The 27,530-nt window shown below is 37.0% G+C and overlaps 1 protein-coding gene across 1 annotated transcript in view; it reads left to right on the forward strand.

Annotated features, from left to right (window-relative positions):
* The window catches only part of CFAP47 (cilia and flagella associated protein 47), a 546,720-nt gene that overhangs the window by 274,422 nt on the left and 244,768 nt on the right, over nt 1-27,530 (forward strand). The window contains exons 40-44 of the mRNA XM_059157736.1: nt 1,624-1,701; nt 11,407-11,477; nt 12,816-12,961; nt 22,467-22,578; nt 23,339-23,565. Of these exons, the coding sequence (XP_059013719.1) occupies nt 1,624-1,701; nt 11,407-11,477; nt 12,816-12,961; nt 22,467-22,578; nt 23,339-23,565 (634 nt within the window). The remainder of the gene's footprint in view (nt 1-1,623; nt 1,702-11,406; nt 11,478-12,815; nt 12,962-22,466; nt 22,579-23,338; nt 23,566-27,530) is intronic.

A 27,530-nucleotide genomic window follows, 5' to 3' on the forward strand; every position in this document is an offset into this window, starting at 1 on the left:
ATGAATTTTATTCTTGATCTGTTTTTTATTATAATGTTTATATTATGAAATTAATAACTATTACATAATAAAGGTTTATTTTCATGACTTTTTGGGGAAGGAAGAAATTTCTCTGGTCTTCAAGGCCCTTTTAGCTAAACTGAGAATCAAGTTGGCTGAGACAGATTAACAGAAGAAAATCAAATTTAGTTTCTTACATGAGGGGAATACACACACACACGTGAAATGCCAAAGATAGTGAAGCAACATGAGACTTACATGTGCTAAGAAGGGAGACAGGGGTATAAGGATACAAAGGGGAGGAAGACAATTAGCAAGAAAGTGAGAGGAGGTGTCTGGAACATAGAGGTTGTCCTATTACGGAGATATATTTCTTAGGTAAAGAGAAATCTCTGTTAATAGCTCTTTTCCTGCATAGATTTCTTTTCCAATGAAAATATTACTAAGTTGAGAGGAGGAGGAAGAGATTGACCTGAATCTGCTAGTTTTTTATTGCTTTTAACTCAAAATAATCTTCACACCAATGTGGCCCATCTGGGCGCAACCCATATTTGGCCCCTACAAAATCAAGCTTGAATAAATCGATTCTTAATATTATACAGATTCTCTTCAACTCTGCAGATAGAATTAGGCATCCTGGCATGACTCTTTGTGACATCTTTCATCCATATCTAGAGGATCATTTATCATTTCCACACTGTCCTCCACTATAATGTGGGCAACCTAAGGTAGAGAGGATAATAGATTCATGCTTGTATTTCTAGCACCCAGTCCCACATAGAACACATAATGGAGTCTCTGTAACTGTTTCCTGAATGAATGAGCATTATCTTATAAGACAGACTGAATTGCTAAATAATTCCTGAAGATGGCATAATTACCAATGCACTGATTAACTCTGTATCCACATCTTATATACAGTCCTGAAAGAATTATTTTTCTTTTTTGAAAATAAGATTAAAAAGGAAATGTGTACAGCTCTGACAATACATTGAGACCAGTATATGATTCCATTTCTAGAATATAATTGGGCAGTGATTTATGTTCTAAATTTCTTTGCTATAAGAATTAATATTGCCGGGGTGCCTGGGTGGCTCAGTGAGTTAAGCCTCTGCCTTCGGCTCAGGTCATGATCCCAGGGTCCTGGGATGGAGCCCCACATCGGGCTCTCTGCTTGGCAGGGAGCCTGCTTCCTATACTCTCTCTCTCTGCCTGCCTCTCTGCCTACTTGTGATCTCTACCTGTCAAATAAATAAATAAATCTTTAAAAAAAAGAATTAATATTGCCTTTCCATATGATAGAATATTATGTTTTACATATTTCAATTCCAGATTTTTTTTTCTTTTAAGTAATCTCTACACCCAGCATGTGGCTTGAATTCACAACCCTGAGATCAAGAGTTGCATACTCTACAAGCTGAACCAGCCAGGCACCCTGATCTTTCTCTTTTTAAAAACATACATGTTTTGAGATGCAGAATGAGAACATACAGATTTTTTAACTGAAATTTATTCTGATTCTCTATTTTATGAATGATGGAAAAAAATTTAAAAGAATGTTTTGTGGTCATTTGAATTTTGTTATAGTAGAATTCAAAATAATCCTTTTTTCATTTATTTTAGTGTCAGTTTGGTGGAATCCTCAACATTTGTCACTTTGCCATCTCAATTAACAGAATCTGGACAATTCATGAACCATGGGTAAATATGAATATATTTATGCTTATAATTTTCTCAGGAAAAATTCTGAGAAATTAGCATTCAACTGAACTTGTTATTAATTATACAGTAGTTTTTGTTTATTTGAAATATTTAATTTATATTATATATAAAATTTATATTATTCAGTTATTCTGTTCTCTCATGTGTTACTAGGCTATGTGCATGAAAATTGCATAAATATGCAATTGATTAAATACAGTGGATTCTCATTATTTGTGATAGTTATGTTCCATAAAATTGTGGCACTCAGTGAATGAATACTGTGCCATTATTCCCAGAAGAAATATATGTAATCACATAGAAGATAATTATACATCCTAAAAACAACCCATCCTGGTAGATTTTATTTTTACATAGAGAAAATAAAGTTCATCCATGTTAAATGACTTGTATAAGGCTGACCCACTAAACTGCCACAAATTGTTTCAAATCTTGTCCACCTGGCCCCAGAGGTGGGGCTTCTTGAACATTTTTCTTCTGTACTGCCTCCTACTGTCTCCCTCCTCTGGTCATCTCTATGTGAGAACTGAAGCAGAAAGGCCTAGCGTCACTTTTGTTGACTTTAGCTGGGAACTGTGTGACCATTGACTGGAACTTTTTGCCACTCTGCACATGTCCACAAACAACAGGGGAAGCTCCGTGAGTATGGATTTGGGGGTTACAAATCAATTTTAGTGAGGAGGCAAATTTGCAAATAACCAGAATTTGTGGATAGTGAGGATCAACTGTATTTAGGCTTACTCTACCTACATTATGAGATCCGTGTTTAGTTTAGAAAGAGACTTTGACTTTGGAGTAGAGAAGCAGAATTTTTAAAAGTTAGATTGCTTTATATTTCTGATCTATTTTGAATTACTAAATAACTATTCAATGTGAAATAGAATAAAACAACATTGTCAAGGTTAAAGAAAATCAGCTAGAAAGAAAATAATGCAAGTATGTATTAGTGAAATGCATGCATATACTGACCATTACTATAACAACTACTTCATAGCTACTATGTTAGTTTATTTTCTACCCTTGTCTCTGTGTAATGCTTGATAACGACAGTGTCATCCTTTTAGATGCAAAACTGTGTCAGGAGTCAAGGATTTGGCAACTTTTAAACCATAGGAATAACCAGTGTTGAAGTCATCAGAAACTCTTGAAGTGATTTGTGCAGAACTTGCTAAGATTAAAAAGAATATAGTTTATTTTCCAAAAGTGAATTGTATTTAAGCCAATAGTTTTATTATGTTATAAGGATTACATTTATTATGCTTGACTTCTTCATTGGTTGGTCTTTGAGAAAAGTTGTTATAGGAGCACACCATTTTTATCTCAGAGCATTTGTTTTGTTGAATGCTAATTACATACTTAACTAAGGCATTCGAAATCTTACTTTTACATTTTTCTGTCATCAAGAAAATAATTAATTAATGCCTTGAATGATAAAGCATCATTAATCATAAGAATAGGGTATTGTAGGTAATTTATGTTAATTTCTTTGTAGTATGAAGTGCTGGTATTGCTAAAAACTCTTCAGTAAATACTTCTACTAAGTCTTTATCTTTTTAATCTCTTCCTTCTTGATTAAGCAGCTGTCTGGCATTATAGATTTTTCCTGAATGGCCTTGAATTAGTTTTTCCACATTAATTGCAAATAATTTATAGTATCACATATTAAACTGGAGTCAGATCTCAAAGCAATGTTATAGGTATCTGTGAGAATAAGTAACTCAAAGTTGGATCAGTTTAATGAACAGCAAAATTGAGTCTGCTTTCTCTCTCTTTTTAAAGATTTACTTATTTATTTTAGAGAGAGAAGGAGCATGCATGAATAAGGGAAGGGGCAGGGGGAGAGGGAAAAAGAATTTCCTAAGCAGACACCCAGGTGAGCATGGAGCCCAGTGTAGGGCTCAATCTCATGACCCTGAGACTGTGAGCTGAGCAAAATCAAGAGATGCTGAACTGACTAAGCCATCCAGGTGCTACAAGTCTACTTTGTTAATTTAGAATGCAGTTTAGAATGCAGTTTATCCCAAACTTTAACATCATTTTTCTTCATGTAATATTCTGGAATGGTTTTGATTAGCTCCAAAATTGCATAATTACTGAAGCTATAGGTAAAGATATCTTTTTTAATGTTATGCTTCTCAAATCTAAACCATAATGGAAATAAACAAGTATTAAGACCTTTGTAATGTAATTTTTGGCTAGAAAGGACACTTTTCAAGTACTCATCCAAAATAATTACCAATTCAGCATGCAGTACCGCTGAAGAAGTATGTCTATCATGGTCTCAAACATTGATCATTCTTTCTCATATAGTCTCTTCCATTCATACTTAAAATATTTTACATTCTTAGTTCCCTGCTGAAAGCTTCCTGTGATAAAACTAACATAAAGATATGGTGACACTGAATATTGGTCAGGGAGAATAGGATCTACTATAGAGTAGTTAGGCTTCTGTACATTAACTGTCCAAAAATGATTCAGAGCCCTTTGTTTAAAGGATTGATGATTTACTCCTTTGCACCTCTGTGAAGACTGCCTAGCAGATCAAAGGTGAGAGTGGGATTTGAAAAGACAAAGGCTACAGTTTTTTAAGGAAAAGACATAGTCCCTGGTTTATCATGTCAGCACTGTTCTGAGCTGAATGGCCCCAAATTCATATTTTGGGTTGAGATAGAACAGTCTTAAGTTTACCCCAAAGGTTGTCTTTCCGACAGTTCTTAAGAGATTGATTAGAAGCACTTATTATGGCTCCTTTTTGGGGGTCCTAACTGCTTGCTGTATAACACCTCTAGGCTCTAATTCACGTAGCAGGCAAATCTTTATTCACTTTCGCAAGGATTAGCTAAAGTATCCAGAACTCCAACAATCCAATCTACTTCATAGGCAGCAGAAAGGATGAAGCACAATAAGAGTGTGCCCTTTCTTTCTCTGTTAGGGAAACTTCCCAGAAAAAGCACACAGCACTTCTGCTCATAGCCAGTTGGCCAAATCTAGCTGGAAGGAAGACTAAGAAAGGCCCTTCTCCACATACATATCACAGTAAAATGAGTGTTCTGTCAGTGAGGGGAGGGAAGGGCCCATGGATACTGGGATAGGCAATCAACAGGTTCCATCATGAGGGGACACAGAAGAGAGTTTTATTCCAACTAGCACAAAACTATCTAGTATTTCCTCAGTCTGGCTTCATTGGCATAATAAGACCTTTTGATCTTTAAATATGTCTTAATAAAATAATACTTAGCAATATTATACACCCTGTTTTTCTTAAAGCTCTCCTTAAATGTTTGTCTTGAATAGATTTCCAGATACAAATAAAACTTAAGAATGTGCATTTTGAATCATGACCAAAATGGAGGTCTGATCTAGTACCTCTATGATTAATAACTTCGGTATATAATATACCATACAATAAACATTACACTGTCTCAGTAACTTCCATTCTGGTCTCTAGGTCTAATCAGCAAGGTAACATAAGAGAACAAGAAAAGATTAAAAAAAATTACTCCATAAACTACCAGTAATCCCTTTTTAGAGCTCTTAACAAATATCCCTGTTCTATTCTTTTTAGGCATGTAGTAACATTACACTTACCCAGTTGAAGTTATTTATGAATATATAACTTAATCAGCCAATGGCATGTGAGGAAAAGTACAAAATATTTTCTCCAAGGGTAGGTTTAAGATGCAGTGAACAATTTCTCTCATTCCCTTTCCTTGATACAGTTAAAGAAGTATATATAGAAATGGACTTCTCTTCACCAAGGATCTTTGAGGCCATCCTCTCCACCTAGGAGAGACATGTACTGGGAGCCTGAAGTGAACTACTATGCTTAATCCACTGAGATGTGTGGTGTTATTGCAGCATGACCTAGCATATGCTAACTGAAACTCCTTCTCAGATCACTTCAGTCAGTATCTCCTCAAATAATAAATATTCTCTTCTCAAATGAGCAGTAAAGTGCTGAAATTATCTTTCAGGTGGCATAAAAAAAAAAGTCAAGTCTCCTATTTAAAATTTTTAAAATGCCTCTATAAACTGCTCTTCCTAAGTAACAGACACACATAAGACAGCACATTTGAAACCACATGGATGATAAAACTTCATATTCATCACACATTTTACTTAACAGGAACATGATCCATGAGCATAAGCAAGAACCGCTAAGAACTTTTTTATTCTAATTAAATCCAAAGGATTACCAGAAAGGATCAGGATAGGACACTGATTTTAGCCACAATTTAAAATTAAATGATAGGTCAATGGTGTTCAGAAGTGAGCACTATGTAAATAATTTCCTACAGTAATATAACTTGCTATTTTTTCAGCAGCATTGAATTATTTATCATTTAATAAATTCTTACTAAGTGGCCCCTTAAGCAGTGCTCTTAGTACTGGAGGCATATCAAATAAATAAGTCATAGATCTGGTTCTCAAGGAGCCAACCCTCAAGTAGAGAAGAAAAAGAAAATCATACACAAGTGGAGGCAATTGTACAGGGCAGAATGCATTAGTAATATATGTTGTACAAAAAAAAAAAAAAAAGTTCTGTGAGCTCATTGGCAAGGAGTATCACTCTCTAGATATGGAGATCCTGGGTTTCATCTCCCTTCTCTTTTCTTTACATATATTTTTGGGGAATAGCTAATGAAAAGACCTTTTGAATAAATCAGAGTTGTCTTATCCTTAAAGAGACCCTCAAACCCAGAAAAACTGAGTTACCTATACTATATACGGTAAAGATGGTTAGAAAAAAATTGCAGACCTAGAAAGAGAAGACATTTAAGGAGAATAATGAAGTACTATGCACGTTTTTCTCATGCATATGTTATACTCTGCTGTTCTTTATAATATACAAATTGGGATCGGAAATGTAAGATTTTGATGGCCCAAATCTAGAGCAGGGGAGAAGTTTCCTGTAAGTATAAAAGGAGCGTGGGAAGAAGGAATTGCTGCAACATTGGAAGAGGGGAGAGGCAAGGGGAAATATAAGACATATGCTTATGCATATGGATTGTGGGAAAATGTGAATGAAAGTTGAAAAGGTGTTGAAGTGTTTATCCTTCTGCTTTATAATTATTCATTGTAGACTGACTTAGTATGACAGACTATAATCTGTGAATTTAGGAGCTTTGTCTTTTATCCTTGTCTCTCAGAGTACCTTGGCCCAGAGTAGCTTTCACCCAAATGAAAGAAGTCCCTGATATTTTTCAGATATTTTTCTGAGTCTTGATTCTTGCTAAAAAACCAGAAAAGCTCAATTCTGCATGGCTATGATTTTAAGATATTTCACTTTACTACACTGAATAATTGGTGACACTTAGAATTAGGCAAATCTCCAAGGAAAACAGTGATTCAGAAGCCAGATGTAGGTACTAAGAGTCATAATCTGCCATGATCCTCTTGCTCTACAGGAGAGTTTCATACCTGTTTTTAATTTCTTCACGGCCTTTGCCAATGTGATGAAGCCTATTCTACTTTACAGAATAATGTTTTATAAATATTAAACTAAGATATAAGAATTAGAGAGTATCTTAATCTTCCCAGGCTGCAGTAACAAAATAACATGGATCTGATGGCCTAAACAACAGAAATTTATTTCCCATAGCTCTGGAGTTTGGAAGTCCAAGATCAAGGTACAGGCAAGATAGTTTTCATTTGGAGGCCTCTTCTCTTGACTTGTTGGTAGCAGCTTTCTTGCTGTGGGCTTACTTGACCTCTTTGAGCATGCATAACAGTAAACTCACTGCTGGCTTTTCTTACAAGAACACTAATTCTGTTGTATCAAGGCCCCACCCTTATGACCTCATTTAACCTTGATCACCTTCTTATAGGCCCTATCTCCAAAATTAGTCATTTGGAGAATTGGGGTTTTAACATATGAATTTAATGGTGATGCAATTCAATCTATGGCATAGAGGAAACTCATACTCTAGTAGATAATAAAAATATTTTAAAATTGTAATGTGTTAAAATATATACTTCTTAACATAATACACAATAAAATCTACTGGTGGACATAATAACTACCATACTTTAAAAGTAGTTATGATTGTAAATAATAGCTTAAGATATGTACAAGAATTGAAATGCAATATAAACATATCCATGATTATTTGGTGACCATTTCATATTACAGCTAATGCTACTGTGGCTTGATTTAAATTGCTATTAAGTGTTAGTGGGAAAAAAAAAAAAAGAGTTAGTGGGAGTGGGGCACCTGGGTGGCTCAGTGGGTTAAGCCTCTGCCTTCGGCTCAGGTCATGATCTCTGCGTCCTGGGATCCAGCCCTGCATCGGGCTCTCTGCTCAGTGGGGAGCCTGCTTCCCTCTCTCTCTCTCTCTGCCTGCCTCTCTGCCTACTTGTGATCTCTCTGTCAAATAAATAAATAAAATATTTAAAAAAAAAAGAGTTAGTGGGAGTCAAGATGGAATTTTTCCCCATTTGAATTCACAGATCCACTCTGTCCTTACATCCTGGGTTGGTACACCTTGCTTTACAGACTTCTCAGTCGCTCAGGAGCCAAAGATGTACTAAAAACAGCAAGTATTCCATTTTTTAAAAAAGATTTTATTTATTTACTTGACAGAGATCACAAGTAGGCAGAGAGGCAGGCAGAGAGAGAGTGGAGGAAGCAGGCTCCCTGCTGAGCAGAGAGCCGGATGTGGGGCTCAATCCCAGGACCCCGGGACCATGACCCAAACTGAAGGCAGAGGCTTTAACCCACTGAGCCACCCAGGCGCCCCAAGTATTCCATTTTTACTACCCTCCAGAGACCACTGGGTCCTTTTTTAAAGAAGCCCTAGGCGCATGGAGGATGGAGTGTATCTCAAAATTGATCCACTTACATTCCTTCCCGTGATGCATGAAAATTAGTCTTGAACCAGAAAATTTGTTCTTTGATTTGGACACAGCTGTGAATGCTGGCCCAGGAGTAGCTTCATGAAGGCTTATGTTAAAGATCTCTCCTCCCTAACTGAAAAGGTTTGAATAGGAAGTCATTCTTGGGGCTGATTTATTCATGCTCTGAATAGAACCATTTTGGTCATTTTAGTTTGAAAAGAGCTGTGGGTCATCCCTGCAGAGAAAAAAAGGAATGTCACCCCTTTACACCTCCTAAGTAGGCTTCACTCCCTGACTTCAGCCCACTACTAAATTAGTAGAAGATATTCCCTTGCTTGATCAACAGTATTATATATAATTTTAACCGCTTTTGATGCTATTTCTTCTTTAAGACCAGGGGTTTAAAAGTGCTCCCTCTGCCATAGCTTCAGCGGCAGTTGGTGAGCATTTAGGAAAATGATAGCAAACACTGAGGTGTGAGGTAGGATTGGTTTTCTGTTCTTTCTTTGATCAGCAAGATACTGGTTTTGTAAACAAGCTGGGTTTATCACTGAATTTCTAGACTCAAGAATGTTGATCAGGGAAAATAGAATTTACCTGAACCAAATTACTTTATTAAATTATTTTCTGACATCTCTGAATTAATCATGATAATCACTAGTTTTATGAGCAAGGTAATAACATTTCTAGGTCTGCAATTTTTTCCTATCTGTCTTTACCACAGGTAACTCAATTTTTGTACATTTGAGAGTCTCCTTTGAGGATAAGGCAACTCTGATTTATTCAGAAGGCACTTTCATTAGCTATTCTCCAAGAAAATACATAAAGAAAAGAAAAAGAAAAAGAAGCCCAAATTTCTCTGCTTTTCTATTCATTATGGAAAAAATGGCTGAAGGGCAAGATATTGCAAGGATTGAGCAAAATGAAGTTCTGAAATTATCTGAGGATTTTTTTTTAATTTTTTATTTTTTATAAACATATATTTTTATCCCCAGGGGTACAGGTCTGTGAATCACCAGGTTTACACACTTCACAGCACTCACCAAAGCACATACCCTCCCCAATGTCCATAATCCCACCCCCTTCTTCCAGCCCCCCTCCCCCCAGCAACCCTCAGTCTGAGGATTTTAATCAGGCATTCTACCTACAGCTCCATTATAGAGATGGCTGTGGAAATCGAGAAATAAACATTCTTTATTGTTTTTCCCACTCTCTGAATGGTCTCCCTTATAATTGCTAAAATGTCTAGTATGTCTCGATAGCCTTAAAGTGTCTATTAAGTGTCCAAATTACATAAAATATTAAAACAGCTAATTAGAATGTCTGTGAGTTGAAGTAAAGCAGAGAGTACTTACAAGATGTGGTAAGCCTTATTAAGAATGTTGTATCAAGGGGCATCTGGGTGGCTCAGTGGGTTAAAGCCTCTGCCTTTGGCTCAGGCCATGATCTCAGGGTCCTGGGATTGAGCCCCACATCGGGCTCTCTGCTCAACAAGGAGCCTGTTTCCTCTCTCTCTGCCTGCCTCTCTGCCTACTTGTGATCTCTGTCTGTCAAATAAATGAATAAAATCTTAAAAGTCAGTGGAGAAAAGAAATCAATATGGCTAGAATTTTACTTGGAAATAGCCCATATATTTTTACAGCATCAAATTCAGGAAAACCAAGGGGCACCTGGGTGGCTCAGTTGGTTATAGGCCTGCCTTTGGCTCAGGTCATGATCTCCTGGGTGCTGGGATGGAGCCTCCCCACCCCATCCCCTGTGCTGGTCTTCCTGCTCAGTGAGGAGTCTGCCTCTCTCTTTCTCCCTCTGCCCCTCTGCACTGTTCATTCTCTCTTTCAAATTAATAAATAAAGTCTTTAATTAAAAAAAAATTCATGCAAAAGCAAATGACAGGGTAAGAAAATATAGAGATTTTGTATTTTCAGAAAAAAATCAGGCAAACAATATCTGAGAGCTGAGATGCTAATTGCCAGCTTGTGGAGCAAAGTAATTATGAATATTGAGAAGAGCAGTTTGGGGAAAAACGGATGGGTTCTGAAAGATATGGAATCTTTCAAGGGAGACAGTTGTTTCAGGCTGTGGTCTGCTAAATGATTTTCAGAAATGCAACCAGAGCTTAAGCAGCTGCCCATGTCTCTTCTCTTTATGAGAAAGAAGCAAATGCAGAAATAATAAACTGAAAGAAGAGAATCTTTGAAGAAATCAAGTTCTAGAACCACTTTTGTAGAGAACATATAGTCCTAAGTTGAGACCACTATTTTTGGGCCTCGGGATTTGGGTTTGTTTGTTTGTAATTATTATTAAATGTCTATTTCTCTATAGTATTCATAAGTAAAAAGGAATTTTTTAAAATAAATTTTAAATTTTTTTTAAATAAACATACAATGTATTTTTAGCCCCAGGGGTACAGGTCTGTGAAGCACCAGGTTTACACACTTCACAGCACTCACCATAGCACATACCCTCCCCAATGTCCATAACCCAACCACTCTCCCCCACACCCCTCCCCCCGCAACCCTCAGTTAGTTTTGTGAGATTAAGAGTTTCTTATGGTTTGTCTCCCTCCCGCTCCCATCTTGTTTCATTTATTTAAAAAGGAATTGTTTTTACTAAATTGTATTAAACAGTGGTAGAAATATGGATGATTGTTAGTTTCCTTTTTGCATTTTTCTTTTAAAATTTCTGAAACAATATAAACATAAAGGAGATACAGGAAATACATCTGTGACCTTTGTATGTCATGTAGGTAGCCATAATTTTTAAGGATCTATAAGATTTAATGAAGACAGAATTGTTTTTGAGTTTCGTTTGTGTTGTTGATGTTGTTCTCCTATTTATTTATGACAGTGACGCTGGGAGTAGCCCTGAAAGTGTTAATTCGAAGAGTTTTTGCCAGTCTCCAAATGCCTTAAGAACCTGTGAGTACCTCATATAAAAGCTTTCATTTGTCTTCATGTCTGACTTTTATGTGCATAGTAAACCTGTAAATGAAATACTCAACAAAGGATGGTTATGACAGTAGACAGAAAGGCAAGCCCAGGGTCTGGTTCTCAGCTTTTCCTGTTCATGACCTTTTGCAGGACTCTACATCTTTCTCTTCACTGTGAGTCCTAGTTTCCTTATCCATAATGAATGGATTTAAATAAATGACTTTTATGTATCTTTTGGCTTATTCTAAACTGTTTAAACCTATTTAGGTGACAGGTATCATCATGTTTAAGATTACAAGAAAACACAGATTTACTTTGTTTAATGACATAACTGTACAAGAAAACACAGATTTACTTTGTTTAATGACTTAACTGTAGATTTAGAAAATCTGTATAGGACGTGGATAGGACAATGGATAGAGGAAGGTTCTGGTTATCTCTAGCTACAGAACAAACCACCCCAAATGTTGTGCCATCAAACAGTAAAAGTGGATTAGCATTATTATCTCTCACACTTCTGGAGTGACTGGTCTCAGCTAGATGGTTTTTGCTCAGAGTCCCCATGCAGTTGCAGTCAGATAGAGGCTGGGGCAAAGGCTTCCCAACTCACATGTCTGTTGGTTAATACCTTTTGGCTAGGACCTCAGGTGGGACTGTTGGTCTAGACACTTCCATGTGGCTTTTCATGTGGCTTAGGCTTCTTCATAGGATGACAACTTGTCTCTAAAAGCAGGTGAGCCAAGAAAGGGATGATTAGGACGAAATCATATTAAATTGTTTGTTCTAGTGTCAGACGTCATACTGTTGCCTTCTAGCATACTATTCATTAGGATCGAGTCCCTAAGACTGCCCTACCATATCACCACGTTCAAGGCAGTGTTGAAGAACTTGTAGACATGTTTTAAAACCAACAAAAATGGTAGAAACAAACATATATATAAAACATTCCTCTATTTCCAGTTCAAGTTTTCCATTACACCCTGTTATGTGAACTATTACGTAGTTGACAAAAAAAGTTGAAGATGCTTAGATGACCACTTTACTATTTATATATGTATATCTAGGCTAATTTAAACACTAGTGCAGTTCCCTTTTTAAGGACTCTTTAATAGAGGGCCATAATTACACGTTTTTTATGGCATCAGGCTGGAGCTGGGGTCACCCATGCTTTCATTAACAAATGCACGTGTCATCTAATTTGGTGTACTAATGCTTTGAACATTTTTTATTCATTTCAAAACTTGAAGCACTAATTGAAACAGCTGCTTTATTTGAACAGCACTTATGAAATGATATGTAAACAAGCTCTGCTTCATGTTTTGGTAGCAATTAAGTCCAATTTCATCAGAGAGTTCTTCTGCTCCACACATACTCTTCACCTGGAAGTAAAAGGGACTTCAAGCCTGGAGCTCTTGTTTCTTCCCTTTGACATGCACACGCGCTACTGTGTCATCATCCTCAGCAACGAAAAGGTGAGAACTGAACAACTGAACGGTGGCTTGTGTTTTCATCATGGGCTGGCGCTTGAATGGAGTAACCAGTACAGGTGACTTGAAGGCAGCTGAAGACTCTAGTAGTGTAGATAACAACTTCAGCCTTCTAGTTGCTAAACACAGAGCTTATCCTCACAAATAAGCAAAGAGGTAGACTAGTTGTGGGTAGAGTTTATAATGGCTGCCTTAGAAAGTCCCATGGGAGCAGATGGGTAGCATGCCTGACCTTGCTGCAGCTCTGGCTGTATTTACATTATGTAGCTGCACAACGAGTTACCTACCAAACACTGAGGGGCTGAAAAAATACACATTTATTATGCCATGTTTTCCATGGATCAGAGATCTGGGCATGACCTAGGTGGGTCTTCTGTTTAAGGTCTATTAAGTCTTCAGTCAAGGGATCTGCCAGTGCTGGATCCTCCTTAGAGACTCCACTGAGGAAGGAGCTGCTTCTCAGCTCTCTCAAGTTGTTGGCAGAATTAATTTTCTAGTGGGTGTGGCGTCTACGTTGCTTACTTCTTTAAAGCCAGCAAATGAGACGCCTGGGTGGCTCAGTTGGTTAAGCATCTGCCTTTGGCTCAGGTCATGATCCCAGGTCGAGCCCTGCATCAGGCTCCTTGCTCAGTGGGGAGTCTGCTTCTCCCTCTCCCTCTGCCTCTCCCTAGGCTTGTGCTCCTCTCTCTATCAGATAAATAAAATCTTTACATAAAAATAAATAAATAAAACCAGCAAAGGAAAGAGAAGGAAAGGAGGGATGGCAGAACAGAGAAAGGGAGGGAGGGAGGCAGAGAGAGAGAAAAATACAGGCTAGAGGAGAGATTCTATGATATTGTCCCCTTCTGGAAAGAAACTGCCATGTGTTGACCTGAGGAGGGAATTTATTTTTTATTTTTTATTTTTTTTTAAATTTTATTTATTTATTTGACAGAGAGAGATCACAAGTAGGCAGAGAGGCAGGCAGAGAGAGAGAGAGGAGGAAGCAGGCTCCCCGCCGAGCAGAGAGCCCGATGCGGGACTCGATCCCAGGACCCTGAGATCATGACCCGAGCCGAAGGCAGCGGCCTAACCCACTGAGCCACCCAGGCGCCCCTGAGGAGGGAATTTATAATGCCCAGAAGATAGTCCCAAATACATCAATTCTGTAGCAGTTATGTGCTAGATTAACTGCCTATGCAATGAAATAATGGTAATTGGAAAGAGGTATTGTATTGATCTGGTATCAATAGGATTATTTACACACGAAAAGTAATATAGCCCATTAAATATGTAAAAAATAGTTTAACTTCACTTAAAATTGCCATTTAGGAGGGGAAAAATACCATTTTATAGTAATGTTAAATCTTGTTTTTTATTTCCCCTAAAGGAGCCCAAGATTTAACCAAATTCCTCTATATGAAAATTTGTGAAAAATAGTAATGGTAGTGTGACTAGTAGTTTAATCAAATACTTCATAGTTCCTTTCTATATTAAATTATAATATAGACCTAGAAAGTACAAGGCTTAATTTTTAATAGCATAGTAAGGAGACCGATTTTATTATTTGAATTCAGCTATTGGAATATTAATATTTACTTCCATAAATTTTGTCTAAATTAATCCAAATATAATTATACTTAACTATCCAAATATAATTATACTTAACTTGGAATCTCAACTCATTAAAACATGTCTTTTGATTATATATATTTTGTTACTGTCAGAAAAAATATTAAGAAAAACAGTAATCATAAAATTATATTGCTGTCAACAGAGAAATAATACCCTTAATCTAAAGTATTGCATTGAATTACAATTACTTATGTGGGCAAACACATCTATTAATTTACACATTCAATTTATTGCTAATTATATTGAAAAATGCAATTACACGCTTAAATAGATAATCAAACATCCAAGTCCACCTAGTTAGCTTCTGTTCTTATTAAATGTGTGATAAGTGCTTTGCCATTAAGAACCACCTGTTGAAAACCATAAAGTAATTAGGCCTCCATTTGATAGCTTTCCATGTGTAAAACAGAAACATTTCTACTAACACTTCTATCAAGGAAAGGCCACTTGTTTCATTTTGGCTGTTCTATATGAACTTTGAAATAAAAAAAAAAATGAGATGACTTATGTAATAGCTGTTTGAGAGTATAAACAGTTTATAAAACTTCCTTCAACATTCATAGAAAGTCTTAGCTTAGGTAAAGACCTACAAAATCCCTAAAAATTCATGCTGTCTAATGCCAGAAGTCCAAAAGCCTTTCTGATCGTGTATGGATGGAGCAGACTGAATGGGGGACCCTGGAGTAGGAACATGACCCAGTGCCTGAGGAATGGAACTCTCTGGGAGGAGAGCTTGACAGACCCCCACACAAACACTGCAAGGTACAAAATGATATATTGACACAACCCTAGGAATTGTCTTTACTTTCATGCCTGTGTGACTCTCTGCTCTGTGTAGTCCTGGGCTCCCAGAAAAGAAACCACCCGTCACTTCTGGGATCATTCATGCAAGTTGAGGCAAGGGCATCAAGCAGGGATCCTTGACATGGGGGAAACAGAGAAGATGAAACCCCATCTAGCCCATAAATACTTTGAAGCATTTATTAACCTTAAGATGCCTGCTGACAACATGGGAGCAGGTTAAGTGAATTTTAAACTCTTAATCAATGTGATAGATGTTCACAACGTTACACGTAGTTTGAGACCCCTCCGAGCTACAGGGCCTTCTCCCCCTTCGCCCACCCTCCTTTCTGTGAAACCATCATCCTGCTATAAACACTGCAGCCTTTTTCAAGAAAAAATATGAGAAGAAAATTTGTTAAAGCGAATTTTGTACCCAATGGTAGTTATTTATTCTTGGTGGGTGGGGTGAGAGGACTTCCTCTGTCTTTCTTATCAATGATCCTAACAGTTAGTCTGTAAAGATTCCACGTGCCTCTGGGATACCAATATTTTAGCTCCAGGGGATACCCTTTCAAATGACATATAGAATACAAGGGAACAGTAATTCCTATTTTTCCGAATCCATGTCCCTTTTATGGACCTTTTTTTAAAATTGAGATATAACGGACAGGTAACATTGTATAAATTTTTATGTAATATGTCGGTTTGATACATTTGTGTATTGCAATGAGGTTACTCCAGTAGCATTAGCTAACACCTTTGTCACATCACACAATTATCATTTCTTTGTTGTGCTGAGAACAATTAAGATCTAGTCCCTTAGCAGCTTCAAAGTTTATAACTTAATATTGTTGACTATAATCACTAAGCTGTGCATTTGTTGTCCACAACTGATGTATCTGCTATTTGCGAGTCTGGAACTCTCTCATTCTCGAAGGAAACTGTAGAATATAGAGAATGACTCTTGAAAGTTTTAAAATTTAACAACCTCAGTAATTCCCTTTTATTATTGTGTTCACTTCTCCCAGCATAGATTCACCAACAGTATAAAGTCAGTTCTGTAGACATACAGAGAGTTAATACAGAGAAAGGGCATGAAGTCTGTACTAAGGGGATTCACATTCTGTGGAGAAGGTACACTTGCATAAGGCTTGCCCAGCTCACACAGAAAGTTGTACTTTTTGGAAGCTGATGCTTCATACAGGTGGATGAAGAAAGCTTGCAGAATGTATGGCACATTCCTAAGATTTATAAAAGTGCATTCCTGCCCTCCGTGGATGCCACATTGTGCTGGGACAGCTGTGCCCTCACAAGACATTAATCTTTCCTTTTGTACATGGTGTCCTGAAACATGTCCACTAATTCTATAACACAGCCAGCCTGATTCTGACCATGTCTAAAATAGAGGGAAGAGTGCTCACTTTGGCAGCACATATGCTAGAATAGAGGGAAGAATGCATTTCTATATGATGGCAAAAGCAGGGATAATTGACTCAGAAAGGAGTTTGGTTAAGAGGGTGAGCGGAAATTTGCCAGTAAAGCAGAGTTTGGGAAAGGGGGAAGTGTGCTCAAGAAGATTCTGAGAACACGAAGCAAGCAGCCGAGCATAAAATTTTACTGACGCTTGAATTGCCAATTCTGAGAGAAGTTTGTTGTGACAGAAAATTGATCGGGTGGATAAGGCAGACTGATAATGAGGAGGGCAGCGAAATTTTTAGTTGAATAACTTTATTATATTAGGATAATTATTGTTATTGAAAGCAGGAAGATACTGAGCATAGGAATGACTTGATTTCATCTTTGTTTTAGAAAGCGTCTCTGGGGGTGCCTGGGCGGCTCAGTGGGTTAAAGCCTCTGCCTTTGGCTCAGGTCATGATCTCAGGGCCCTGGGATGGAGCCCACTTCCTCCTCTCTCTGCCTGCCTCTCTGCCTACTTGTGATCTCTGTCAAAAAAATAAATAAAATCTTTAAAAAAAAATAAAAAAATATATATTTTTAAAAAAAAAAGAAAGAAAAGAAAGCATCTCTAGAGCCAAAACGGAGACTAGATAAAGAGTTGGAGAACGAGAGTGGAGACCAAGAGACTGGCTCAGAGATTCCCGCAATCTATTACACTACCCCACACACCTCCATTCTCTGCTGCCTTCTGCTTTTTGCATTCCAGCAGTAAAGACGGAGAGAAGGATGTGGGAAGCAGTGGTGAAAGAAGAAGAGATCATATTGGATTTGGGGGAAGGAGCAAAGGGACGAGAGAGAACCACAAAGATGAATGTTGATATAAAGATCAACATTCAACAAGTGTGATGTTCACACTTGAAGCAAATTTTCATTTATATGCAGAGCAAATTGATGGCCAAAAATTGAATAGCAACTGTTCTGAGAAATACAGGGATGTAGACAGAGGGAGATTGTCAATATCATTGCCACAGTAACTTCTAGATTCTAGGTTGAGCTTTCTGTGATTTGATGAGATGTTTTCCTACAATATGCTATATCTTTTTATTAAGTGATGAATATTTTATAGTATTTCTATATATGTTGCTTTCTCAGAATGTCTGTGGAATCATTTCTCAGGCATGCAATTAAGGTTGTGTTAGGGGCACCTGAGTAGCTCAGTCATTTAAGCAGCTGACTCTTGATTTCAGCTCAGAAAATAATCTTAGGGTCCTGGGATCAAACCTTGCTGTCCAGCTCCTTGCTCAGCGGGGAGTCTGCTTTAGGATTCTCTCTCTCTCTCTCTCTCTGCCCCTCCCCCTGCTTTCTTTCTCTTTTTCTCAAATAAATAAATAAATCTTATTAAAAAGACTGTGTGAAGAAAGTTGAACTTTTTAGTGCAAGCATACAAATCTCTTTATACATTTTCTTTTCACCCTTACTGAATCTCCTAGAACACTCACTCTATGAAAGATCATATTGTAAAAGAACAGCGATTATTCTTACTGGTCAGTTTCACATTATAATTACGGCAATGCCGAATGGCCACCTACAGTGATTAATGATCTCTCTCTAGTGTATGGAATTTAACATTTTAGAATTTTAGCTTAGCTCTTACATGCCTGTTAACCATCACAATAATGTTATATTGTCCAGCCAGTTCAAACAAATTAATTACAAAATAAATTATAAAACATAGCAAAGTCTAGGCCCAAGATTAGAGAGTAAGTAGAATTTTAAGACCTATGAAACAACATGGGGATTTTCTGTCTAAATGCCTTTTTTTTTTTTTTTAAAGATTAAGATTGTTCGTGTCTGGAGGGCATCCATGACATGTCCAAGGTTACCCAGCTCATTAATAACAGAGCTGGGAATAAAACTTTTCTGCTGATTCATTGTTTGTGTTCCTCATTTCTGGGTCATTAACAGGTTGTCTTGTAAATCTTCATGCAACTGTGTTATTTGAGGACTACATTTAACTAGATACATAAGAAGAACAAAATGTCTTTCATGCGGGTTTCTTAACAATAGGCAGTGTGCTGTGGGCTTTTGGCATCTTTCTGGAAAATATAATAAAAATCCAAGTAAACACCCTGATTGCAAAATTTGAAATTAAGGTCAGAAGGGAAATTTAATAGACTATTAGAATTGCTCACATTGACAAGTGTCTGTTATGTGTTAGATAATTTCATTTCCTTTGTCACAGCCTCCAGACTTGGAATGTAAGGGATTTCTCTGCTTTAAGGGAGTTCTTTACTGCATTTGTATTCCTTTCTTGGTCTGATTTTATTGCAAGAAAAGTAGAAGGAAATAATTAGCTGATACCCTAGTTGATTTTCTGACACAGGCATTATTTTCAATTATATTAAGCTTCTTTTTAATAAAAAAAGAACACTGAAAGTGAACAAGTTAGACAAAATAATTTTTTGGGAAATGATAATATATTGTTGGTGTAAGATGTAGAATTAAATGAAATTGAATATAGTTTTAGTTACTGATATTTTAGTTGGCTAATCAATGATTAGGAGGCTTTTTATAATGTATACATAAGGGAAGTATTCTGGCAAATAGCAGTTTGCTCCTTTTGTATCAACTTCCATGAATTGGTATTCATTTTCATTGAGAAGACAAGCTATAGATCAGGCTCACACTTAAGAAAACACGTGCTTTGGTAATGCTATACTCACTGAGTCTAATTTCTTATGAAAATTATATTTTGGGTAAAATGTGTTTTTTTAAATAAAAATTATAGTGAGAAAAAAGTAAAATAAAAGTAAAATTTAATATATTGTTTTCTCTGATCTCTGTTGAGCCTTTGTACTTCAATTATCATTGAAAATTTTATTTGATCACTTAGTTGTATTTGTAGCAAAACATGCACATGCAGAAAACACATTTCAGATGCTAGCTTGGATTTATGTTTGCAAGGTACCACATTGCTTGGGAAAAATTACTGTATGAAAGTTTTCTATAATGTACTGCTTATTACTAGTGCATGAAATTAAATGCTAAACAATTTATAACATTCAAGGTTTTCCAGATTTCTTTTTTCAGCATGAACTAAAGGTAATTGTGAGTCATAATTAGTAAAATTCTATGGAACATTTTCATATGAAAGTAGATGACAATTAATTTTATTGTAAATAAATCTCAGTCAGGGAGGGATTGTGAAGCTATAAATAAATTGACCTCACAATCAGAAATTATTTATTCTTATATTGTTTCTAGATTAAGTTTGTGCCATTTCACGTGTTATCTAGGATATTTACAATATCTTGAAATATTTTTTAAAGATTTTATTTATTTATTTGACAGACAGAGATTACAAGTAGGCAGAGAGGCAGGTAGAGAGACAGAGGGGTAAGCAGGCTCCCCGCCAAGCCAAGCAGGGAGCCCGATGTGGGACTCCATCCCAGAACCCTGGGATCATGACCTGAGCCGAAGGTAGAGGCTTTAACCCACTGAGCCACTCAGGTGCTCCAAGGAATATGTGTTTTTATCGTGTAATCAGTTTCCTTTTATATCATTTATGTGTGCTGCCTGTAGAGTAGTCTGTCAAGCATATAATTAATATTGTTTTAAGTTGGTGGGACAGTTCAGACTAGTTACAGTCCCAGCCTGGAAGCTAATTTTGTTTGCTTTTGCTTTCCTAGTACTTCGTTGCATGTCTGTCACAAGGTCATTCTGGCAGAAGATTCTCCACCATATGGCTTAGCCCTAAAATTGCCACTGCCCATTTTCATTGATCCTCTCAAGTCTTGGCCCTACTCCAGACTTCTTGAGTCAGACTTGCATTTTCACCATATCTTTAGGTGATTTATATGTCATGAATGTTTGGGAAGCCCTGCTCTCAAAAGATGGTCCCTTTCCATTTAGATGGGTCTCTTATGTCCCTGATAAGTGCCAGCAAAGGGTTAGATTCCTCATATGTGTTACCTCATTTAGTCTTCACCACATCTTTACTATCATTCTACTTCTTAAGATGTAAGCATTTTTAAAAAGACTTTATTATGGAAAATATAAAATACAGTTCTAGAAATAAAACTGCGATGTATCTCCCCTGTACCCTTCTCCCAGCTTTAACAGGGCATGTCTGAACTTATTTCATCATTATAATGAAGCAAATCCCAATCATCACATAATTTTATCCATAAATAACTTAGTAAACATCTCTACAAGAAAAAAAGACTTTTTTTACATAATCATGATAGTGCTATTACGAAAAATATTATAAAATTTTTTTTCTTGCATCAGACACAGGCATTTTTCATATTTCCCTGGTTGTCCCATGATTATATGTACATTTTTTTCTGTTATTTCCTTTTAAGTGTCTTTGAATTGTAGGGGAGGAAAAAATAAATTTTCCTCTACCCTTCTGATTTATTAGCTGAGACTCTCGTAATAAAAGACAGAATAACAAGGAAAACCGCCTTTATTAACATGTATACTCCCTATATACATGAGAGGTACCTAAGGAAAAATGAGTAACTCCTCCAGGTGGCTTAGAATTCAGGCTCAGACACCATCTTAATAGGGAAAAGGGAGAAAGGGAAGTTGGCCACTTGGAGGAGGGTGAATTATTTTCAGGAAAGATGAATGGGCTTTTAGAAGAATAGATGGGAGACATGATACTTTGTGACAAAGTGTTTCAGTATACAATGTCAACTTCTAGTCCTGATAAGAATCAATCCTTGGTTGATGAAATCCTCATGGAGGGAATTTATGGTACTTGGGTTTCTTTTGGAGGGTCTGTTTAGGCAGATAAGGCAAATTCAAAGAAAGTGTCTCCTTGCATTTACTGTCTTTCAAGTGCCTACAACTCAGAATTTCAAGCAAAGCAACATATTCTGGGTGACATTTTCTGCTTCCCTTCAGATCAAGATCTAAATATTCATCCATTGGGATCTTATGTCTTTTGAGACTTACTCTCTCCCTCCCCTTCCTTTTCATTCTTTCTCTATATTTCTAAAATGAACTTATTTTTTTGGTCATCCCATTTTACAGAGGCCAGAAGTGAAAGTCAGAGATTTACTAAACTTGCCTGAGGCTTAGGAGGTCATAAGTAGCAGTACCAGAATTGAAACCAAGCCTGTCAACCTCTGTTGATCTTTCCCCATATCATGTTGCTGCCCTTGCATTGACCCCACTTTAATTTTCACTCTGTCTGTTTAGTCTTTTCTATTTCTGGCCCAATTACTTATTCTAAAAGAGCTGCAGACCTTCATATGTACATTTTGAAAATTTGCACTTTAAAATATAGACACTTGAGGACCCAGGCATCATGCAAATGTGTTGTCACTCCCCTCCAACAATAAATTTCAGAAAGAAGGAAAAAAAATCTTTCTTTCTTGATTGTTTATGTGATTTAAGTTAGCAGTCTACCAAGGATATTTACAGCTACAAAGATCAAGGCTGTCTGTGCCATCCTGGGGCCTTCTTAATCCCCCTCCCTGCTCTGGTTGCATAGGGATTCCCCTGCACTGTGGGAGGGCTGTATTTCAGCCTTACCTTTCACTCCTCACTTAGGGCTTATAATTAGTTGCTTAGCAATGCACAATGCATGGATGTTGTTATAGTGTACAGATTTTTCTCGTAGCAGAAAGATCCTAATTTTTTCTGCGCTTTTGGAATTTAATATTATTGTGTGATTGTGTTTTAGATTGGAGAATTAATTTACGTCGTCGAAGGAAAAGGTATGATCCCCTTGCCTTCCTCCTTTTTCACAAAGGATTCTTCAACTCCACTTGACTACAGCACTTCTCCAGAGGAAGGTAGAGTATATGTGTGTTTGATTTCGTTTAAAATGTTGGAGGATGGGATTGCTCCTCATATAGCCATCCAAGCGTATTCATGGCAAGTTTTTCTAATAAAAACTTGGAAGGCTTTTGGAAGGCTCCCTTTTAACTTTATTATGTCAGCATCCATGGACTACTCCTCCAGTTTAACAAGTAAGAACATGTCAATTGTGATTTTTTAAAAAAATCCTTATTTCTCATTCTTCAGATAAATATTAAAATTTGGCATTCAGAATATTTACTCAGCAAATTTTCAGTTTCCCAAATAATTTGGAAATGGCTATACTCTCAAATTCTGTATATTGTAATATATTACCTAAACTGGTACCCTACATTCTGAAGTGTAAGGTTGTTAGTGAAAGAAAATGACAGTTCTTACCAGTCCCTGACGAATGTCTTTACATTTATTTCTACTTCCCCTACCTTCTAATCACTGATAGCACAATGATCACGTAATGTTTGAACATGTTGATATTTCTATGAAAGAACCCTTGGAGTTCTTTTGCACATTCTTTGAGAATTCTTCTTAGAGAATACCAGCAAAATACCTTTAATTCATGAAGACTTCCTCTTGAATTACTAAACCAGGGCTACTAGAAATGAGTTACCCATGGTACTGTGGCTAAGAAAGGCTACAACTGCAGTTTTATATTTCAGACCTTCCAAGTCCATTCTGGATAACATTGTCCAGGGCAGAAATGATCATGGCAGTCATGAATGTTTTTGCTTCCTTTAGTGTTTAGTAAGGAAAATCCAGTTCTGTATTTGAAATGTGAGCTCCGTCATATCTTGGATGTGGACCTTACATTGCCACTGACTAATGAAGCCAAGGAAAGGGCTTTGGCTTTTGCAGCACAGCAGCAGATGTCGGACATAGAGTATGAGCGACGGTTGATCACAGGCACTCTGGAGAGCAGTAGTGTCCGCGTGGCCATCGCCCTCCTGGGGCTGACGAGGATTGAGGTGAGAATGCAGGACAGATGATGCACTTAGATTCTTTTTTAAAATTACACAGAGTTGTCACGTAATCATAACCTTTTTATGTGGTAAAATAACGAATGCTGGTTTTCCTCAGGAAGACAGCTCAATTGCTTTTTTTTCTTTCTACCTCATTAAATAATAAGTCTGAAACAAAGCGTTCTACTAATGTTAGCACAACTGCTAATTTTATTGGTGTAACTAAGTTAGTGGTAACTTAGCATGCTAGGTACATTTAAGCATTACGGTGTAGCCGCTGAATTCACGGTTGCCTCCACCTCTGACTACACATTAGAATGCCCTGGAGAACTTATATTAATAGCAGTACCCAGGCCCCGTTGTACAATAATTAAATACAAATCTCTGGAAGGGGGTGGGGAGGGACATGTTCTAAAAGCTGTGCAGGATAGTCTCTGCATCCAAAGAGACTCATCCCTGGGGTCAGACTGCCTGGCTGAGCGTCCAGACGCTGACACTGTCTACCTGTGCGACTGTGGGCTGGTTACCTCAAAATCATCAATTTTTGATATTTGTATTTTTAATTTGAGGATGCTGGTAATTGATGGAAGCTAAGTGAGATAATTACATAAAATGCTTACCACTTTACCTGGTATATAAATAAGTGCTCTCAGGGTGCCTGGGTGGCTCTGTCGTTAAGTCTCTGCATTTGCCTCAGGTCATGATCCCTGGGTCCTGGGATCGAGCCCCGCATCATTCTCCCTGCTTGGAGGGGAGTCTGCTTCTCCCTCTGCTCCTCTCACTCTCTCTCTCTGTCAAATAAAAAATAATATATTTAAAAAAAAATAAGTGCTCTCTAGTTGTGCGGCATTATTGTCCTGTTGTTATTATGGACTCTATTCTTATATCTTGAACTCTAGTGTATAAATGAAGTGACATACAGTCTAACCTCCAGAGAGCCACCGAAATGATTCCTTTAAAATATAAACCTGGTCATGTTGCTCCCCTGCACAGATTCCTCTGTTGGCTTTCCAACTCATTCACAATAAAACCCAACATCCTTAGGACGGTCCTCATGACCCTTCAAGTCAGTTCCATCTCTTCCCTAATCTCACCTTCTCCACTGGAGCCCATGCATTCATGTCACTCCTTCAGCACAAGCTCATCTAAAAGTCCCAAGGTGTGCTGCCCATGTCTTGTGCACTCTGTGGTTAATTTTCCCTAGGTATTAGACACTATTTCCCTCAATTACTTTAGGCCTGCTAGAATGCTACCAATGAGGTTATGCTTATATTTTTTTTGTATTTTTTCAAATTATATATATATATTTTAAAAAGCATTACTTACCTCTACGAGACACTTTGCAAATCCTGTATTTCCTTCAACTTTGTCTGTAGATAGCATTTGTCACCTGAGAATAATTGTTTACTCATTGTCTGTCTCCAGCAAGGGAATTTGTGAGAAAGTATTTGTTTAGTTACTGCTCATATCACCAGTGCCTAGAAAAGTATACTATGCCGAAGGTAGTCACTAAATCTTTGATCAGTGTAGGAACAAATGGTAAATGTTTTCATCCTTGTTTGAGATTGACCTTCATATATTACTTTACATATGTTACAGCAAATACTCTGCATTGTAGGGATGATTTATTTTTTTGTTAGAATGCGAGAATCTGTACAGTCTAAGCACAGATCCCTAACTTTTAATGATGATATTTTATGGATGAACTGGACTTATAAGTTCTGATTAGTTCAAAAATATTAAGGTCCAAGACTCTGATGATGCCTTCTGGACTGACCCATCTACTCTACGCATTCAGAAAGCTAACAGCTCTCTTTAGCTCATTCCAACATGCTTACTTCTGTGATGGAGCAATGAATTTGTGAAGGTTTTTGTTCAACTTTCAGTATAGTATTACAATAGAAATGTTTGATATGTAGCCTTTTCAAACTTTAACTGTATCATAGTATACTCTCCATTCCTTTTAATTTTTTTCTTCAGGGGCACCTGGGCAGCTCAGTTGGTTAAAAATTAGACTCTTGATTTTGGCTCAAGTTGTGATCTCAGGATCATGGGGTCGGGCTCCGTGCTCAGTGGGGAGTCTGCTGGAGATTCTCCGTCTCCCTCTCCCTTTGCCCCCCCACCCCCACTGCTCTCTCTTTCAAATAAATAAATAAATCTTAAAAAAATTAAAAATTTATTATCTCCATTCTTAGCCTTTATCAAAACATTTTATTTAAATGAGAAATGCTGGAGGGAGATGGATTTTGTCAGTGGATCCCCTTTCTATTATTTATGCATGTATACAGTTTCTATTTTTCTCCCTTCTTTTTAACTGTCTCTGGAATCCAGCACACTCTTTGTGTTTATTATTGTATTTACCAAATTATGTTTTGTATATTATTTGTCTTTATATTTCCCTGTTCCTCTAGGATTGTGAATGCCTAGAAATGACAAATCTTTGTTACGTGTTTTTTAGCCCTTATTGTCTTCTGTGTGACAGGTGCTCCGTCACTGTTTAATTGAATTGAACATGTGCCCGAACAAACAAATGACACTTTAAACCTGAGGTCTTCATGTCTATCCAGCTTGCCTCATAGCCTGATTTTTCACAGTCACAGTCGTCTTGTTTACTTTCCTTGTTGACCTCCCACATTTGCAGGAGGGGTATCTGTATGTGTGTGTCTACTTCTTGACTGGTTGGTGGAAATAACAGCAACAAAAACAATCATCATCATAATCTATGAAAAAACCTTGGCTTCTTTAAAATTAAAATCGAAATATTTTAAATAGTCTCCAAATTTTGAGATTATAAGTTTTTTTTTTTTTTTACCTGAAGATTATTATTGTCTTTGAATTCTGTGAATATCGCACATTTTTTGATTTCAGCAAAAACTTTCCAAATACACGAAGTAACTATAGAGGGGTTGAACGTGCCTGTTTAGGAAAACTAGTTGCAGCAAATCAGAACTCACAGATGCAACTTATTGTGCTCATATACATCTAATCGTAAAGGGTTATTTTCAAGTGCAATTAACAATGTACTCTTGAAATACAGTAATGTTGATAATTTTTGTAACAGTAAACAAGATTAATTTTTTTTTTTAAAGATTTTATTTATTTATTTGACAGAGAGAAATCACAAGTAGATGGAGAGGCAGGAGAGAGAGAGAGAGGGAAGCAGGCTCTCTGCCGAGCAGAGAGCCCGATGCAGGACCCGATCCCAGGACCCTGAGATCATGACCTGAGCCGAAGGCAGCGGCTTAAACCACTGAGCCACCCAGGCGCCCCAAGATTAATTTTTAAAGTACTCTCTCCTTGGATAGTATTTTACACCATTTTTTCCAATGTGTTTTTATGTGCACTTGTCCAAATTATTTCAGTGACCCCATGGAGAAATGTAGAGAAGGTAGAATTATACTTGTAATACAAAAAATGAAATGACTGATTCATAAAAAGACTTATGTCAAGGGTAGCAATTAGAGCCCAGATCATGGTAGAGACATCATTGTATTTTAAAGCTGAGAAAAGAAATCAGAGACACATAGTCCAACTTATTACACTTAGAGCCCTGCAAACCAAGACCCCAAAATAGTAAGATGATAGCCTAAGGTCACACAACTGATTTGTGACAGAATAGAGATGGACCCAGGTTTTTGCCCCCCTCATCCATTACTCTTTTCCTTCTCCTGTGTAGTCTCCAGACCATATGTTCCTCCTTAGTCTACTAACATGAAATTGTATAATGGAATAAATGAAAGTCTGGAATACTGAGTTATAGCATAAAATAACTATATAACAAAATCTAAAATCATCCTTGAAGTCAATCTGATTGGATAAATGTAATCATTTTTCTATCAAAGAAAAATGACACATCTGAATAATTTTTTTTGTACACAACCATGTGGAATTTGAATCTTTAAAACATTTGTAGAGTAATAGCAATATGATGTATCAACTTTATACTGCAAGAGACAGGATCTTTTGTCAGG

This window comes from Mustela lutreola, chromosome X (genome assembly GCF_030435805.1).
Source record: "Mustela lutreola isolate mMusLut2 chromosome X, mMusLut2.pri, whole genome shotgun sequence".
Taxonomy (NCBI): domain Eukaryota; kingdom Metazoa; phylum Chordata; class Mammalia; order Carnivora; family Mustelidae; genus Mustela; species Mustela lutreola.